We start from the raw sequence: 17324 nt of genomic DNA, 5'->3' as shown, positions 1-17324 counted from the left end.
TTGTCCTTAACGTGAACTTAAGCACTGAATGCTCCATTTCTCATTCAAAATCAGGATGCATTTTTGCCTGCCTCGAGTCACTGATACAATGAAAGCTAATTGCAAATATCACTCGCAATATAGATTTCTAATGGTCTGTGGTGCAACAAAGTCACATGTTAATTTTGTACTCTTGGGTCAACGAATAGCACAAATTTATGCCTGTCCTATGATTTATTTTACATTTTTGTCTTTGTGAAATGATGCGCTCATTTGTTTACATTTGCAAGTCAACACATTGAGCGGCCATTACAAACCTGTTCCACTTCCAAAGCTCGCTTTTTAAATCTCCTGCCATGCCATCGTCGTTACCAGAAAGAAAACAATCCCCCTTTCTTTTCCTTAGAGCTTCCCCCTGGTCAATCTAGTGAGGGGCTGCAAACATCGTGTCACGTTAAAACGATTCGAACTTCATTACAACAGCCTTGTATCCAACTATATTGTAATATGACCTTCCGCTTGTTAAGCCGATTTAAACTAGCCTATGCTGATGACTGCCTCCCATTCATTTAACCTACAAATGGCCGCAGACGGCAATTATGCAGGCAGTAAAAGGAAATAGTGAGGGGTACATTTAAAAATAAAATTGAATAGGTTCAATTGATGTAGGCAAGGTAGTAGGGAGAACTCGGGGAGGCTTATCATCCTGTGTGCTTTCGAATATGCTGCCTCATCACAAGCAGCCTACATTTGCTTTGCTTGACTGTGCCAACGTTAATCTAACTGAACGCTTGTTTTATTGGCTTTTACATAGACGGAGATTCTTGTCAAATAACATAACATGGTCTCTTAAGAGATGTGTTGCTCCAAAAAAACAAACCGTGTTTAATTAAAAATCCAATCTTTTTTCTTTTTTTTTTCTCCCCTCTCCCTGAAACACATCTAGTAAAACCCCTCGTGGCGTATCAAACCGAGAAAGTGCGAGCCAACAGATCTAATAAACTCACGCGTGTTTGCTCGGAATATGTCAACACTCCATAACGACAACGTGCCGCAATTTCAATTATGCTCAAAACATTTCATTGAGACCCTCAAGAAGAGATATGAGCTTGCGAGGCACGTCGTGTCGCTACGGCTCCCTGCATGTACACCATCTCAGAGGACCTTTCGTTTGCGACACAAAAGTCTGTTCCTTCGCTGCGAGGTGGGTGACAGGTGAGGAAAATCACTGCTGAATGCATTAATTAGTTAGACCTAAAAGCATATTTAACAAAGGCTAAGCCACACGGGAATGAGCCCGGGAAGGATCTAGTACAAACGAGACAGGTTAATAGAATAAAAGGCCATGAACAGAATGTGTGCTTATACATAAAATATCCACCTGATCTCACGTATAAACGAATCATTAGGACGTCACGATTAAATGCGACGGCAAGCCGCTGACTGCTTAGTGCTTGCGGTGACCTTCATCCGGTCATCTTATGTTCACTCTGATTAAAATGTCAACGCCTCGGACTTAACTTCAAAAATTCCACATGAAATGAAACAATATTTGCTCAGAGTGAAAAGCGCCTGGCACACATTTCAACTTGTCTCGATCAAGTACCGATGTTGAACAGTCACTTTGACGTGAAAGTAGGACTGAATTATTTTGAAAAATTACCTACCGGTAATTGCAATAAAGTGGGAAAATCCTTTACACAGCAATTGCGATTTAAAACGTAAATACTTTTTCAAGGTCCTCCCATGTATTTTTTTTAACAAACACAAGCAATATCACAATCTGTATCACAATAAACAATAGCTGAATTATGATAAACAAATGTTTTGATCTTATAGGTCAGATTGAGGCACAAATAAAGGCGAGTAGTCATTTTAGTCAGCACATCGACTTGCTGTCTTTTCCGTATTCACAACGTCACAAAACCATGCATATGCAAATGTGGCATAATCATAAGTCTGCAAGTCACAACTGTGCTCTGCATCTCCGACTGAATCGCCGAACTTTCGTCAATCACAAGTGAATATTGAAGAGGGTGCTGTGGTCTATTGTCCCGCCGCGCGATGAACGATGGCCCTTCAGTTGGCGAGCGAAACAGACAACGCTGATTGAGGGAGCTTAGCTTTTTACGGTGAAGCCATGGAATTGTTAACGGGATGTGATAGCTCGCGTCCGCCAAGCTGAGCGGGGAAATAAAGCTGTTGGGATCGGGCTGTTTTCCCATCATTCACAGGGGTAATGATGTCTGTCTGGCCCAGAAGTAAGTAATGGTCCGCCTACAGGTTAGCGACCAGGACATAGCGTCGCCCACATAGTTGAACTCGGATCAGTGAGCAAGGGTAACTGCTATATCTTGATGCAATGAATAAGCTATTCGATAAAGATTAGAATGTATTACAAATCCAGAGCTTCATGAAGTTTATTTGAGGGAAAACGGGGTCCAAATTTCAAGCTCTGGAGTTCTGAGGTTGTTCATTATGCTCCAGTAATGACATAGCTGAGGACCAACATGGCTGCAAAGCGAAAAACTCTTAAAACATCCCCTGTGTCCTAATAAAATAGCTTTATTAGCGCACACGGGTATGGCTACGTACTATAAACGATATTCTTAGGATAACATCGGAGGTAAGAGCATGTTGGGAGGACACAGTCAAATATCAAGCCGCACTCAATTATCTTTAGCGGGATAATTAATCAGTTCAGTATGCAGACGGAGTCTCAGAGGCATATTTGAGCTAATTGTTCTTGTTGACTTGATGGATTATTTGTTTACTGATTTAATTATTTTCACATTTGGAAAACAAATGACTGTGCGCTCATAAAAAGCAGCGAAGGACATATATTTGTTTCTTAATTTCTTGTGACGGGAAGTGAAATTCACAAAGTGCGCGGATGTTGTATTACATTCTAATGCGGAATGTCTCTGGAGAAAAGAACACCAGCCATGTTTGCAATTTATGTCATCATGCGTTCTCTTTTTCCCGCCAACCCTAAACCGCAGCCCGCAGGAGGTCAATGAAACGCGTGTGCCTTGTAACAGCCGGCACACGCGGCACTGAATCCACGGCTAATATTTCTCAGCTCTGAGGTCAGCCCTGGGTTACAGACGCTCTGGCCTGGTATGACTGGCATTCGGAAAACAATCATCCCAGTCCTCACGGCTACTACCGTACAAATCAGAGGGCGGTTTCAATGGCGTTTGCTTCTATTTATCATGCTGTTTTAAATGTTTTGCTCATTTATTTCCTTTAAATATTTCATTTTCATTAAAATATTCATTTAACTTGGCCTATAAATTTTTTAACGCTCCTCCCCACCCAGCTATCTTGTCTCCTTTTTAGGCCTCTACAATCATAAATAATTATTCATCTACCCAGAAAGAAGATCACATAAAACATGCACATGAATCCTTTTTTTTTGTCTTTTCTCATTAGTGATGTACTTCGAGTTGCCTAAATACTTCCCTGCTACCGCCTTTATGGAAATTGGTTGGAGACTCTTCCTAATGACTACTTTGGTTACGCTGCCCACCTCAGATCTTGGGTTCCTTTCCTCTTTTCAACATGAAACGAAGGGCGACGTAGCGCTGCAGCATTTGCATACGGCTCTGGAGTTCTTGCATTATTTTTTTCAAAAAGGGGAACTAGTCACATACTGCACTTGACTGTTTCGCTTTATTATTCAAACCAACTGGCACCCTTAAGTGGAATCACATGCAATAAAATGCTCTCTCTTGCAAGCAATTGTATTTTTAACGTTCAAGGACAGGAGCAATGTTGAATAAGGATGATTCTAGCTTGCAATCATTTATTATTTATTATTATTATTAGTTCACTAGGCATAATACATTTGTTCAAATAATAGCTTCACTCTAAAAGACACAATGCCCCAATTAATAACTGCATGCATCATTCACTTGAATAAATAAATGCAACACCTCAAATAGACATCTCTTTTTGTGACCCTCAAGAAATAAAATGGGTGGGTGTAATTACCTTTTCTCTGACATGACATGACATCTGTGAAGCTGAAGTTTACGGTAGCCAAAGAGAAATTGCAGCAGTAGGCAGTCCAAAACATTCTGGAACAAATTCGGCCCAAAAATATTCCTTACCCAAAAGATGGCTGGTACATTCTGTCGATAAATAAATCGGGAGGTGATTATAGGCAATGTGCAAATACAACAACAATCATATTTGACTGTGACATTGCAAAGGAAAAATTCAGAAAATGTATTGTAATTATTATTGTTAAAGCACTGTTACCAATTCTTGAGCAACAAGACCCTTTTCTGTCTTTTCCTGTGTTGTAAAGATTCCTTTGTACAAACAAAGAGGCCTGGTACTCTTTGTCGTTGAATAAACATGGGTGATGAAAGACTGTAGCCATTATATTGACTGATTATGAGAAAATAAGATAATACCATGCTAAACATACCATCTTTTCCAAGAATGTATGACCAAATGATATATTGAGTGCTTCATGTTTCACGGCTACAGCCTAGTGAGTAGATTTATCCTAGATAGAGAGGAAAGATTTGTCTTCATTTGTAAAGTACCGGTAATTGAGCCACGACTCATTAGCAACCAGCACCACGGTGGATGAGAAGCATAAACTCTAAATTTGACTGGATTATCCGTTTGTGATGAGGCCTAATGATCCAACAGAGTAAATAGCAACGTGCTAATTAGAAATTACACCAGATGACCCCATGCACACGTAGAAGTAATTAACCTGGAATCTGCATTATGTGAGAGATATCTCTTTTTAACAGTAATATCCGGTGGTATGATATTTTTTCAAATAAATAAATGAGAATAGTGTCATTGACAAAGTAAAAAAGTTTGATTCTATGAAGTAATTAATCGTTCCTGTTAATTCAAATGAAATGGCAAGATTTGAGCCTTTAAGTGTATATTTGCCTCCACCTAGAGGAAGAATCTAGTCACTGACTCAGAACAAAAATCTGACAAACCCACCTGGGGACATGTACCCATTGCCGAATTAAATTGCATATTAAAATACAAATGTGGCATTAAAATATATCAATCAGTGCGAGTTCAAACGCAATGTCTGTAAGTGTGATTAAATATGGTATCCAAAGCCACTAGGAAAGGCGTCTAACTAATCAGTTTATTTACATATTTACACAGTTTTACATTACATATGAATGTCTTAAGTATGAATTCACCGAAAATTATCACTGTAGTCGATTGCATACTGGGAGCAGTACACCTAGTGTTAATTGGTACTTAGTTTTAGTTAAGATTTTGATGTTTTTAGGGTGACTAAAACATTCAATAATGTCGCAAATAATTGAGTGTAGTGATGTTTTGTTGACTGTGATAATGACAGTCGAGAGCATTGATACAAACCTGTAAAACTTGTGGACAGACGGTTGCGACCCTGTCAGCAACGTTCGCAAACAGCGGGTAAAGTTAGCCAGCACGCGGGTAGTTCGTCAAATTCGTCGCGAAATATAAAATAAAAATAATAAGAATATATGGAGGCTTAACGGCGAGTGTAACTACCAGTTAGTCTACCAGTTAGCGCTGTAAATAAATGGACCTACAGCAAAATGCCGGTGATTCACTGTGGGGAAAAAAATAAAAAGCGAACTCGCAACAACTAGTTCCGTAAATCGAGCTGGTGAAATTGTAGCTGTTATTGTCTGGCAACGACTGTTGGTGCCACTTTTACGGTCATTTAAGTTTGGTAAAACCATCAGACAGTGGTTAGCTGTTAACGTAACAATCGTAATTATGGACGTGGCACCTCGGTAGACGCAGTTTACTCGCAGCCGGTGACTGCGCGGTTGCCATTTATTTATCGCGGACAGTTTACAACGTCAGCGTCGACGTAGCATCCTTACATACGTCAGTTACGTATGCTTGGTGACTTGGACGGGAAGGAAGGAAGGAAACCGACAAGTGGTCTCACCTACTGCGCACCGCAGCCCGAGAAAAGCTTCGGCTCCTTACATGATCTCTTTCGGTGAAACATTTGGAGTTTCAGGGAGCTATTTCTGCACCCGCCGTGACGTTCGACACGGTTAATTTAAGAAGATATGTAGCGAGTCAGTAAGTAGCTTGTTGTCACCGACAACGAAGCGAGCTGCTCCGCGTGCTAAAGCTAACACGCTAACATCACACTTCGGAAGGAGTTGTGTCATATTTCGGGTTTTTGCTTCAGCGATATTACAAAAGAAACACTTCTTAGCTAACCGTAACACCGGGGGTGTTAGGCGGACGTGATGGCTTCAGATGTGATAGAAAGCGAGGCGACTCTGAAGGGTGTGAGTGACACCAACTTGAACAATAGTCGCCCAGATTTTGGCACACCCAGGCGGACTCACGAAGGCTCCGGGAAAAGACGCACGTCCAGTCCTTCGTCTTCTGGGGTGTCGGGAGAAGTGGACGAGGAGGAGCTGGACGAGCTGCAGCACAGCACGGCGTCCACGGTTGAAAATGGCGAGGAGGCATTTGAAAATAGTTTAACCAAAACAAGCAGCAGTCCAGATGAACGGACGACTCCGGACAATGAACAGAAGAAGCTTGGTGTCCCGGTCAACCTTCCCCAGCCGTGCTCCCCAGCTGGACCCAGTGGAAGGTATGTTGTGCTGTGCTGACTTCATGAGGTCGTAGGTACACATGCACAATCTGGTAACGAGTACAAAGAGCTGTTTAAATGGTTCCTGGTTTTGCAACTGCTCTGGTGCATTCTGCTCGATCAACCTATTAATGGAATGTAATACTCACTAGTGCTGAACATTTCGAGAGGAAAAAAAGTCTATGCGTTTTGTTTTCGTTGTTTTCCTCATTATTGCGATTTCATATGTCATTATTATTAAGGACCTCATATATTTTTAAGCATACACTAGCAACACATTAATCTTTATTGCAACAAAAACAGTATTGTGAATTTCAATGAACAGAAAAATGAATTGGTGATGTTTGGTCCCAGTGGCCCCTTGTACATCCCATCCTGCTGACCTGGGCCCCCTGACTCCGTATCTCAAGCCAGCCGTCTCAAACGTGCGTTGTGAACTGTACAGTGATTTTAAATGGGATCAGCAAATTGGTGCTGTTGTTAAGTCCAGCTTCTTTCATCTCAGCCAGCTGGCTAAAAGTAAAGCCTCTCCTTTCTCAACAGCATTTTGAAGAACAAAGTCATGCCTTTGTCGCATCTCAGCTGTTATGCACTTTATTTTGGAGTCAGCCAATCCTCCATCAAGCGTTTCTATTTGGTCCAAAAATGCTGCTGCTCACCTTTTGACTGGCATTCGTATGAGGGAGCACATAACACCTGCACTGGCATCCCTTCACTGGCTCCTTGTACATTGTTGAGTTCTTTTTAAGAATCAAGCTAGGCAAGCTCCCTTGCTGCCCATCTTTAAAACAACTCTTAACACAAACTTTTATTCTTTGACTTTTGAGTCAGCATGAGACTTGATTCTAGTTTTACTGTTTTGTGCTTTTTACTGTCTTCTTTATTAAATTATTGTTATGTCATTTTTCTGTTGTAGGATGTATTTTTGCCCCACGTACAGCACTTTGTTCACACCAATGGTTGTTTTAAGGTGCTCTATAAATACAGTTGAGTTGAGTACATGCCTGCACTGGCGTGTGTTGTTGTGTTCTGGATTAAAATGTTGTTTGACAGGCCGTAAATGACAGATACCTTGGCCGCAGTAATTGCCATTGTGCGCTGTGATTACTTTCTGGTAGTTTTTCTTTTACACCCCAAACCGTTTAAATGGCAGCTCTACAGACAGACAGAATGAGACTCAACATTGATTTACACAGAGTTGTGGCTCTCATCCATGTTTAGTGAAATTGACTTTCAGATCGCATTGCTGTCCATGTTGACTTTGATTCATGATTTTAACAACAACAGCTATTTCAAAGCCATGTACTGAGTGATCTGTGCTGAACCAAACGTCAGCGATGTTTCATGATCACAACCAATCCACTGTCGATTCATTTCTGAACTCAACTTTCCAGTACAGATTCCTGTACACGTTTAACATCTACCGTAGGTTGTACGTTATGTGGGGGATTTAGGCACATACCTGTACATAAGCGCTAGAAGCTAAGGCAAAGGCTCTCATTATTGTCATATACCGAATGCCCAGCATGCCTGTGTGTCTGGGTTTGCAAGTAACAGTCATGGATGTGATTATTGCATCAAAGGCAGCACTGTACAGCAAGCATACAGATGATCAGCCTTAGCGAAGGGAACCTTGTGATCGAGTGAACTAATCCTTAAACACCCGCTTGTAAGCTTTTCACAAAGCCAGTGATCTGATTAGATGGTAAGGAGTAAATTGTAACAGTTGGAACGACTTGAAGATTCCGCATGATTGGACAAGTGGTATTTGACCAAGAGTGGTGTAAAGATTAGCGAACGATAGCGTGTAATGTACTGTCCGTATTAGGACTGCTCAAATTGACTGGGTTTGTGTTTTCTGCACCAGAGATCCTGAAGAATTCTGCCTCGTAATGGATGCAGAATTTGTCCACCTGTGCCGTTTGCACCAAATCCAGCAACTTGGGATACTGTCATGGCTGTTTCTGGCAAATCATCAGATAGTTTAGATGCGGCAACGCCTGGTGTGACATACAAAGTACAGGTCGGACAAGGAAAATTGCTGTCAGTAGGGTGGGGATTGCGAATGTAATCAATGCAACATATACATTAATTATACGTTGAAAATGTGATTATTGCTCTAGTGGTTGACTCCTCTTCTTGTTGAATTTGTAACTTAGCTTATAGCTGACGTGTGCGCATTTTGAGCATGACGTCTCTGATCCACTGGTTAAAGGACACTTTGAATCTCTCCTCTTTCGTCTCAAAACTGTTTTAAACAACGAAGCGTATGAGGGAAAAGTGGTTAGGATTGCACGACTGTCCGTGTTTTATGTTATGCGTTGTGTTTATTATATTACTTTATGTTAACTGTTTTGTTCAGCGCTTTGTTACAGCTGCAGCTGTTGTGAAAGTGCTATCGACATCAGGATGTATTGTATTGTATTGCAAATATATTTTTTCCTTGCATGTTCAAGTGAAATTTGTTGCATGACCGACCACTTATATATGCTTCTTATCTTGTAAACACAGGATGCCTCTCACAATTCCAAGTAAACCGTAAAATGCGGCTTTACGTCTCCCAATTTTGTTTAGCATTATGTCCCGGCATGCGTTCAAGGCCAAATTCCCGATAAGAAAATGTGTGAGGTGTTGTTTAAACTATCAACAAAGCAATGACATTTTTTTTTTGCTCAACACTGCACCAGAAACACACAAACATAGGCGCAGCCAGTATCTATTGGCAATAACTGGCACAGCACCAGTTCCTTCGCAAAGAGAAACTCACAGAAAATTGTTTGTCATCTTTAAGCTTTGCAAATGTTTAAAAATACAGTCCTAAAATAGACCTCTGTTTTCGAGAACACGTAAAGGGATCTCACTGACAGTGTGCTAGTGTCCAGGTAGTCTTTGAGGTGTAAACTTTCATGTTCTTCAAATGTTTTAACTTTGTTCGGACTTGAAGTGCCAGAGGAATTAAATGAGAGCTGCTTTGGCTCCTGGCAAGTCCTCAAATGTTCATTCCGGTAATCCACTGTGGCCTGTGCAAGTTGTGTCATAGTTAAATGTACGCGTTTGCGTTTACTCCTGGGACTCTTCTCGCATCAAACATATTTGCCGTTCCACAGTTCCATTGTGGCGAGCAAAGTTTGATTTGTTGCTTGGTTTCTTACCCAGCCTGGAGCGCCAGGAATCGGTTGCCACGACAGAGGCCCGATTAAGGATGGAGGGGGTCGAGCTTAAGGAAGAGTGGCAGGACGAGGACTTTCCACGGTAGTATTACACGCACTGTCATTGTCGCGGGGAACGTGAGGATGACGTTTTACAGTTTAGCGCTGCACAAGTTAAAAAAAAAACTTGATTACATTCTGCCCGTTTTTAGGCCTCTACCTGAGGAGGAGGAGGAGCTCGAAGAGGAGTTGTTTGCTGGAGCCGCTGAAGAGGGCGATCCTGGTAATCAAGAACTTTGGTTTCTACACAGTAAAGTAGATAAACAGCAATGAAGGAAGCTAGACTTAGCCACACCATCTGTTGAGAGCCAAGACAAGAGATCATCAGAAATGCTTGTTGACAAAGATCATCATGCTTAATTTTTAAATGCCATTTGTTTGAACAATAACCCCTTGAACTGTGACCTATGGATTATTTCTTTTGTAAAGGCAGGATTGTATTGGGCGCCAAGAGAGCTCTCAGAGGTGCCGAATTGTGTCTCCATTGAGTGTGTATTAATAATCAGTTAAGGGTGTGGACAGTGACACAAAGAAAAAGTGATTCATTTTGGTGAACTTTGGTTGAACTTGAGATTTATTCCCCCCCCCCCCCCCCCCCCCCCCCCGCCCCCTGTGTTCTCAAAAACGACTTTCTGATTGTGGACAATGTTGATGTAGACGCACATTCATAATGTGTATTGTATTCTCCATGCGCACCACAGGCTATGAGGCGAGCCACAGTAAAAAAGAGAAGAAGAAGCTGGCGGCCCCGGATATCAGCCTCACTCTCGACCGCAGTGAAGGTTCCATTCTTTCTGATGAGTTGGATGAAAGTACGGAGCTGGACTTGGACAACATGGACACGCCTTCAGACAACAGCAATGAGTTTGATTGGGAAGGTAACACAGCTTGACTATTTTGAATATGTTGCTGAACTCATTCAGTCCCAAAGACGTTTTTAAACGTCTTTTCAGACTTGATCCAGAATTGGCTGATACTGAATGAGTTAATCAAATTGGTCAATGTTTGAAAGTCTAACAAATATGCATACTTTTACCAGCAGAGGTTCAATTTGTCAATCCATTATTGTGTACTTCATTAAGAGGGCTAGTTTTTCCCGTTTCGTTGATAATACGCCATACGGACAAACGTTTTGGGACACGGTCATTACGTATACGAGCAGTGAAAATGGCAGAAAATATGGAGTTGGTATTGCTTCTAAAGGGGTTAAGGTCAGGGCTCGCGTTCTTACATTTTGGAGTCATCAAGCCACCCTTGTTTTGGACATTGCTCACGGGCAATGACAAATTCTCGACCACGCCTTGATTATTGCGGAGGTGTGTCTCATTTTCTTTTGTCAATATAGTGTAGCGTGACTTAATTTGGTTCCCCGGGTTTGGGTCAGTAGGGAAACTGCCCAAGGTGGAGTTAAAATGTGCTGTTGTTTTTGTCTTTTCACACTGCTGCCTTCCGCTTTTTCACGTGGAAGGATTGTGTCCATTGCCTGCCTGGAAACAGGCTGCATGCCAACAGCAGGTTTCACGCTCGTGGTAAGGTTCCTTAGATGGTTCCTGGGTGCCCCCAGTTTTTGGTAAATCAAACATTGTTGTCCAGATTATGTTCTGTTGCCACTTAAAAAAAATCATGAGTTTTTTTCATTCATTTTTTGTGCATGATGTTTTTGTCATTGATTTCGTCGCATGATTTGAGCACATTTTGAGAAATCCTTGTCATGCATGTGTCATTCCTGCAAACATGATACATTTCATCGTAAAATATGAAGCCTGAAAGCAAAATGCCGACACTCAAGTAATTCAGTCTATAAATGTGAGCGGTATATAGCAGCACTGGTTTTTAAAAACAGTCATTTAAATCAAAGCTGCAACTATTAAACTTCGCGGTGGAGCCCACATAATTTTTGTGATTTCATATTTCTTCATGGGATCTTTGCATATTGACACACATTACTCTTCAAATGTTTTCAGGTCAATTGGAAACTTACTTCATTTTGAAGGCCAAACACTTTTTCCAGTGAGGATGGCATTAAATTAATCAGAAAAACAGTCTAGACGTTGTTAATGTGGTAAAATGTTAATGTGCACATTAACTCATTCACTCCCAAAGACGTATTTAGATGTCTTTTCAGACGCTACACATTTAATCCCAGCTCCTCCATTTATATTGACTGCACTTGAAAAGGGAGTGAATGAGGTTGTTTTTTTTAATGTATATTTTGAAGGGACAGCCGAACTTGCGCAAATAAAACAATTGATAGTTGCTCTTAGACGGTCAGAGTATCTAAATGAAATGACGTGGAGATTGTTCAGGTTTATTGGCACGTTGATGAAGTGCAAGTGGAGCAAAAAATATATACGAGGTTGATAATCTTGATATTGAATCCATAAATAGTCGAAATCGCCACGGCCGGTCTTCAAGCGAGTCGCTGTGATTCTCCATGCAATCATTCTTTGCTTTCTCCGCCACCTTCAGTTCTGTTACACTGTGACATGCAAAGATCATCCGCTCTCTCTCCTATTAGAAAGAAAAAATGGTAGGTATTTTTTTTTATGTAGATTCCGCATGGCGATCCCTGTTGATCAATGAATGTTTTGGTGATTTATTCCAACCAGCGATACCAAGCAAACAATAAACATCTGATGCCACCTACTTTCTTCTCAGATGATCTCCCCAAGCCCAAGACTACAGAGCTACTTGAAAAGGGCGTGGAGTCTGTCCATCCTTACTCCGCCTCGGAGGAGAGGGACGAGGGCCGCCGCTGGAGGGTCTTTCGCATCGGGGACCAGGAACACAAAGTGGACATGACGGCCATTGAACCTTACAAGCGGGTTATAAGCCATGGAGGTCAGTGTTGTAGGTCACACCCCGACAACTGCCCATGACGAGCTCAGTTGCTTGGGCCATTCACTCTTTAAAGTCGAAATGAGTGCTTTGTGCATTTTAGTATGCGTTCCAATAACAGTGGACGAAGCAAAACAACAAAAACCTCAACCAAAGCCCAAAGTCAGCTGGACTAAGCTCCAGTTCACCCGTTACCTCAACAAAAACAAGCCAGACACAAAATGGATTCTTGCATTGTATTGTAATGTCATTTTTCCATTCAGGTTACTATGGAGACGGCTTGAATGCCATAATTGTGTTTGCCGTGTGCTTCATGCCTGAGAGCAGTCAACCAAATTACAGATACATCATGGACAATTTATTCATGTGAGTGAGTGTTTTTATTTGGCTCCCGACTGAACGTTTTCGAACCTTTACTCATGGAACGAAACCCTCGCAGGTATGTCATTGGCACGCTGGAACTTTTGGTGGCGGAGAACTACATGATTGTGTACCTTAACGGGGCGACCTCGCGGAAAAAGATGCCGACCGTCGGCTGGCTCCGAAAATGTTATCAACAGATTGATAGAAGGTAACTGTCACTGTAATTAGAATAAACAAGAAAAAAAGTCTTGGTCATTTTCTCTACATTCTCCATTTCTGTTTTGCAGGCTGAGGAAGAATTTAAAATCTTTGATCATCGTCCATCCCTCTTGGTTCATTCGCACGGTGCTGGCACTCACCAAACCTTTTATTAGGTAACATGAATGTTGAGAATAGGAGAGAGAGTGCACCTTATTGGTCAATTGTTATCATTTTAACACATTTCTTATTTTAATAGCTCCAAATTTAGTCAAAAAATCAAGTTCGTGTACAGCCTGACAGACCTGGCAGAGTTAGTCCCATTGGAGTACGTGTCCATTCCGGAGTGCATCAAACTGTGAGTACTCGGGTTCCTCAACTCTCAAACTCATCCACCCATTGCGTCCTACGTGTTTCAATCAAGCAACACACTGTTTTATTGTCTGACACACCGTGAAAATGCAAGACTTTTATAGCCGTAACGCGGTCAAAATTGTCTTCATTTATATAACGAAATTAGTGAGTGGAAGTCATTGTGATTGAAAGGTTGCCTTTCTGCTCAATGTTATGCTTTATGCCGAAGTGTATCAGGTGATTGTCAATACACAAGAGCCACCGATACAAGTGTCTTTGAGTATTTGGTTTTTTAAGGACTCTCCAAGTCAGACTCATACTCCCGACCATTCAGTAGTACATTTGAAACTCATTTTGAACTCAAACTCTTATAGGAAATTGATTGGCCCTTCAAAAAATTATTGATTTGTTTTCCTTTATAAACATATTTATATATTTGAATGTATGATTGTTTTAAGTGTTGGCTGTTTTTTTGGGGGGGGGGGGTTTCTACCTAAAACTTCATTTCCCTTCCCCCTCTTAAGGTTTGACGAGGACAAAAATAGGAAAAGCCGTAAAAGGTATTTTTCACCTCGGACTTGTTTCCTTTCACAAAACTAACGATAAGTTTCCCCTGTCCAGACACCCCAGCACACTGCCCGGACCCTCTGTTGTTGTTTTGGATTGAATTTGTACCCAAAACCAATAACATTTGTAATTGACCACTGTTTGTCCACTCAAACGTATTTTCTGGATGATTTCAAATGTTTTTTTATGTAGCTTGATACAACACACCACTATCAAAGCATCTTCACACTGATGTGGCTACCAAGAAGCTTCTCTGCGTTTGTTTTCTTGGAAAAAAAGTTTACAATGAGACTTTTTTGATATTTGGTCATTTCAACCGTGTTGTTCTACTGGAATTGGGTGGAGTCACCAGGAAGTAGCCGAACATGATCACCGTGGTTGCGCGATAACTGCGCGCTCACATGGTTGGCCACCTTCTCTCCGCCGGTCACTCACTCAGTGGAGCCCTCACAGCTTGTTTTTTGCATGACTCACCGCAAACCTAACTCTCACAAGCCTCATTCTTCATTACTTGCGCACGTTGATTTAATATGCACATTTTGATGCGGTCGCTGCTTATTTGCTTCATTTTTTTTTTCTTTTTTAAAATTTGGATTTGGAAGGGATGATTCACTGCAGCACATCACGTACACACTTTTCACCTCAGCGTGACCAATAATGTTGTGCACGCATCTTTTATGACTTGAATCAATGTTTATTTGTATATGAAGGGGAAAAAACGAATATAATGTATAATTTAACAATTGAAAACAAGAAATAAGCAAAGACAATGAGCACCTAATAACAATTTTCCATGCCCAAAGGACAAAATGCTGCACCTGAAGCTCTTGTGTTGGTGAAAAGAATTTGGGTTGCACGATTGCATGTCATAAATTTTCAATTTCACGTATCTCATTTGGCGCAGTGGTTGCCCGCTTCTTTAAAATACTAAACATACAACACCACTGTAAATTACTATTTATAGCAGCACATATTGTAGTCCTCTTGACAGTGGAGCTACATTCATGTGGGTGCTGATCAACCACCATTTTGTATGGGAAGAAATGTCACCATCACAAAATCTTAAATGGACCAGGCACTGTTCACATTCTTAACTGTCATACGAGTGTTTAAAAAAGAAAAAGCATTTGATGAGTTGCAAAGGCGCATTCAGTGTCGAGTCTTTCAAGCAGATAGTCTGGAGGGCCGGGGGGGTGGGGGGGGGGCGTGATGATCAGTTGCACATGATTCAAATGTGATTGACTGACATCAGTTTCCCCTCTTCTGATTAAAATAATTCTTCGAACTTAGGATCTCAGAACTGTGAGGCAGATCTAAACATAAACAAAGAAAGAAAATAAACACTGTCTGTTGGTATGCGCAGGATCGACCAGGAGGAGCACGGCAAAGTGGAGACGGCCACTCCCGCGCTTCCCGAGTGATCCTGCCAATTCGCCAGGGATGAGGGCGATGAAGAACGTTCAAATCGCTGCCACTCTTTGTGCGTGTTTGTGTTTTTGGGTGACGTGACTGGAACAGTTTTGCATTAGGAAAGTGCCTTTTTGATACAATGCTGCCTCTTACATTGTGAAACATTTTGCTGGTTGCCTTACTTTGTCAAGCGGCTTTGTCCCTTGTTTCCCCTGCCCCACATGGTGTGCAAGAGGTTTTTTTAATCCTTTTTTTTCTTTTGGTGTAATTTAATGCCACACTATAATGTCTTCTTACTGTTGTATCTACTCTTTATTTAAGGCACTCTGTTACATTTGAATCAATTGCTGCATGTACTGCTTTATTACATTCAAATATATATTTATATTCAAAAAAAGGTGACAAAAGGAGAGAAAGTAATATATTTTTATTGTTGCTCTGATTTTAAAAATACATTTTAGGTCTCTGACCCCCCACACCCACCCACTCGAATACCCTGCGACTTGTGTGGGTCTGAACACCACTCTCTCCATGCCATTGAGCAATACTTGTATTGTTATATAAACACACATTGTCAAATTTGCTTGTTTATAGTCAAGATTCAGGAAGCGAGATACTGCACACAATACTTTTCAATTGGGCCACTAGGTGGCACCATAATCATTAACTACAACAATATTGACAGTCAATGAATGAAGATTAAATACGATGATATTTGACCAATGTCTTGACATAAATAGAATAGTGTGTAACTCATTGCTACCGTTTACCGGAAGCACAAAAAGTACACTTTAAGATGCTCATATGACCATAACTTTGTTTTCAGAAGGCTCCATGTGATGTTTTCTGAGAAAGCGACGGGAGAAGGATTCTGGGTGTATCTTACAATGTATTGTAATGCTTTATTTGAACGATTTTTTTAAAAAATGAGCCACTGATTGTGTAATCTGATTAACGAGATGCACTGTAAGCATATTATTTCATCCATTAAACTGAATGGTCAGAGACAAAAGAACGAGATCCTCCATGTGGTGATGATACAGAGCTTTCAGAACAGCAAGTATGAGCGCCAAAGCTAGAAAGGAAATTGCACAAAGAAAAGTCTGCGTCTGCATCAGCATCTCTGGGGAGTACAATGGATTTTGTTTCAAAAATAATTTCATTGATAAATATTTATTGTGAATAGCTATATTGTAGAGGAGGGGTTGGGAGTTATTAAGAGGTGATGGATATTGAATGAAGGCAACGACTGTCACGGCTCACCTGTTTTCTGGGTGTCGTCATGTGACGTTCGCAAGCTAATGTTGCTTCGCCGGAAGGTGGGAAATCGGAAATAGCCCACTTAGAATGCTTAAAAGCGTTCCAAGAGAATGTAAACAACATGGATGTTCGATGTTTTTGTTTTGGTTCATCACTACGCATTTGACCTCCAGCAACCCGTCCTTTATAATTTACTTTATTGATTTAAAAAAAATGAAGGAATGTCTTTCGCGTATCAATACAGTCAGTGCAAGCCACGTGTTACGTAAAGTTACGTCAAACAACTAAATTAATAATAATAAATAAAAATATATAATTATAATCTTGTACGTCATGTTTTACAGTCCATGGTCCGTGTCTCCACATGTGTTGCCTTTGTCGACTGTCGTCATATTGAAGCCGGTGTTGCGGTGTAAGGGCTGAAAACTCGACATCCCACTTTCTTGAAACGCAGCATAAACCATCTGACGCAATAATGTCATTTTCATTCATTCATTCATCTTCTGTACCGCTTGATCCTCAGTCATCATCAAATG

At 41.0% G+C, this 17324-nt stretch overlaps 1 protein-coding gene across 3 annotated transcripts; it reads left to right on the top strand.

Annotated features, from left to right (window-relative positions):
• The first annotated feature begins 5870 nt into the window (after nucleotides 1–5870).
• bnip2 (BCL2 interacting protein 2) lies at nucleotides 5871–16543 on the top strand. 3 transcript variants are annotated; one of them, XM_052061277.1, is made up of 11 exons: nucleotides 5871–6589; nucleotides 9746–9841; nucleotides 9951–10021; nucleotides 10500–10676; nucleotides 12457–12639; nucleotides 12900–13002; nucleotides 13076–13207; nucleotides 13287–13373; nucleotides 13457–13555; nucleotides 14076–14111; nucleotides 15482–16543. In XM_052061277.1, exons 1-11 carry the CDS (start codon nucleotides 6234–6236, stop codon nucleotides 15537–15539), a joined length of 1398 nt encoding a protein of 465 aa, XP_051917237.1. In that variant the 5' UTR covers nucleotides 5871–6233; the 3' UTR covers nucleotides 15540–16543. The 3 variants fall into 3 exon arrangements, with proteins under 3 accessions (XP_051917237.1, XP_051917239.1, XP_051917238.1); XM_052061279.1 differs by having other exon boundaries at nucleotides 5872–6060; XM_052061278.1 differs by lacking the exon at nucleotides 14076–14111 and having other exon boundaries at nucleotides 5874–6589.
• Nucleotides 16544–17324: the final 781 nt, after the last annotated feature.

The sequence above is a fragment of the Hippocampus zosterae genome, chromosome 3 (assembly GCF_025434085.1).
Source record: "Hippocampus zosterae strain Florida chromosome 3, ASM2543408v3, whole genome shotgun sequence".
Classification (NCBI taxonomy): domain Eukaryota; kingdom Metazoa; phylum Chordata; class Actinopteri; order Syngnathiformes; family Syngnathidae; genus Hippocampus; species Hippocampus zosterae.
The sequence above is the reverse complement of the archived record's forward strand: the minus strand, read 5'-3'. Positions and strand labels throughout refer to the sequence as shown.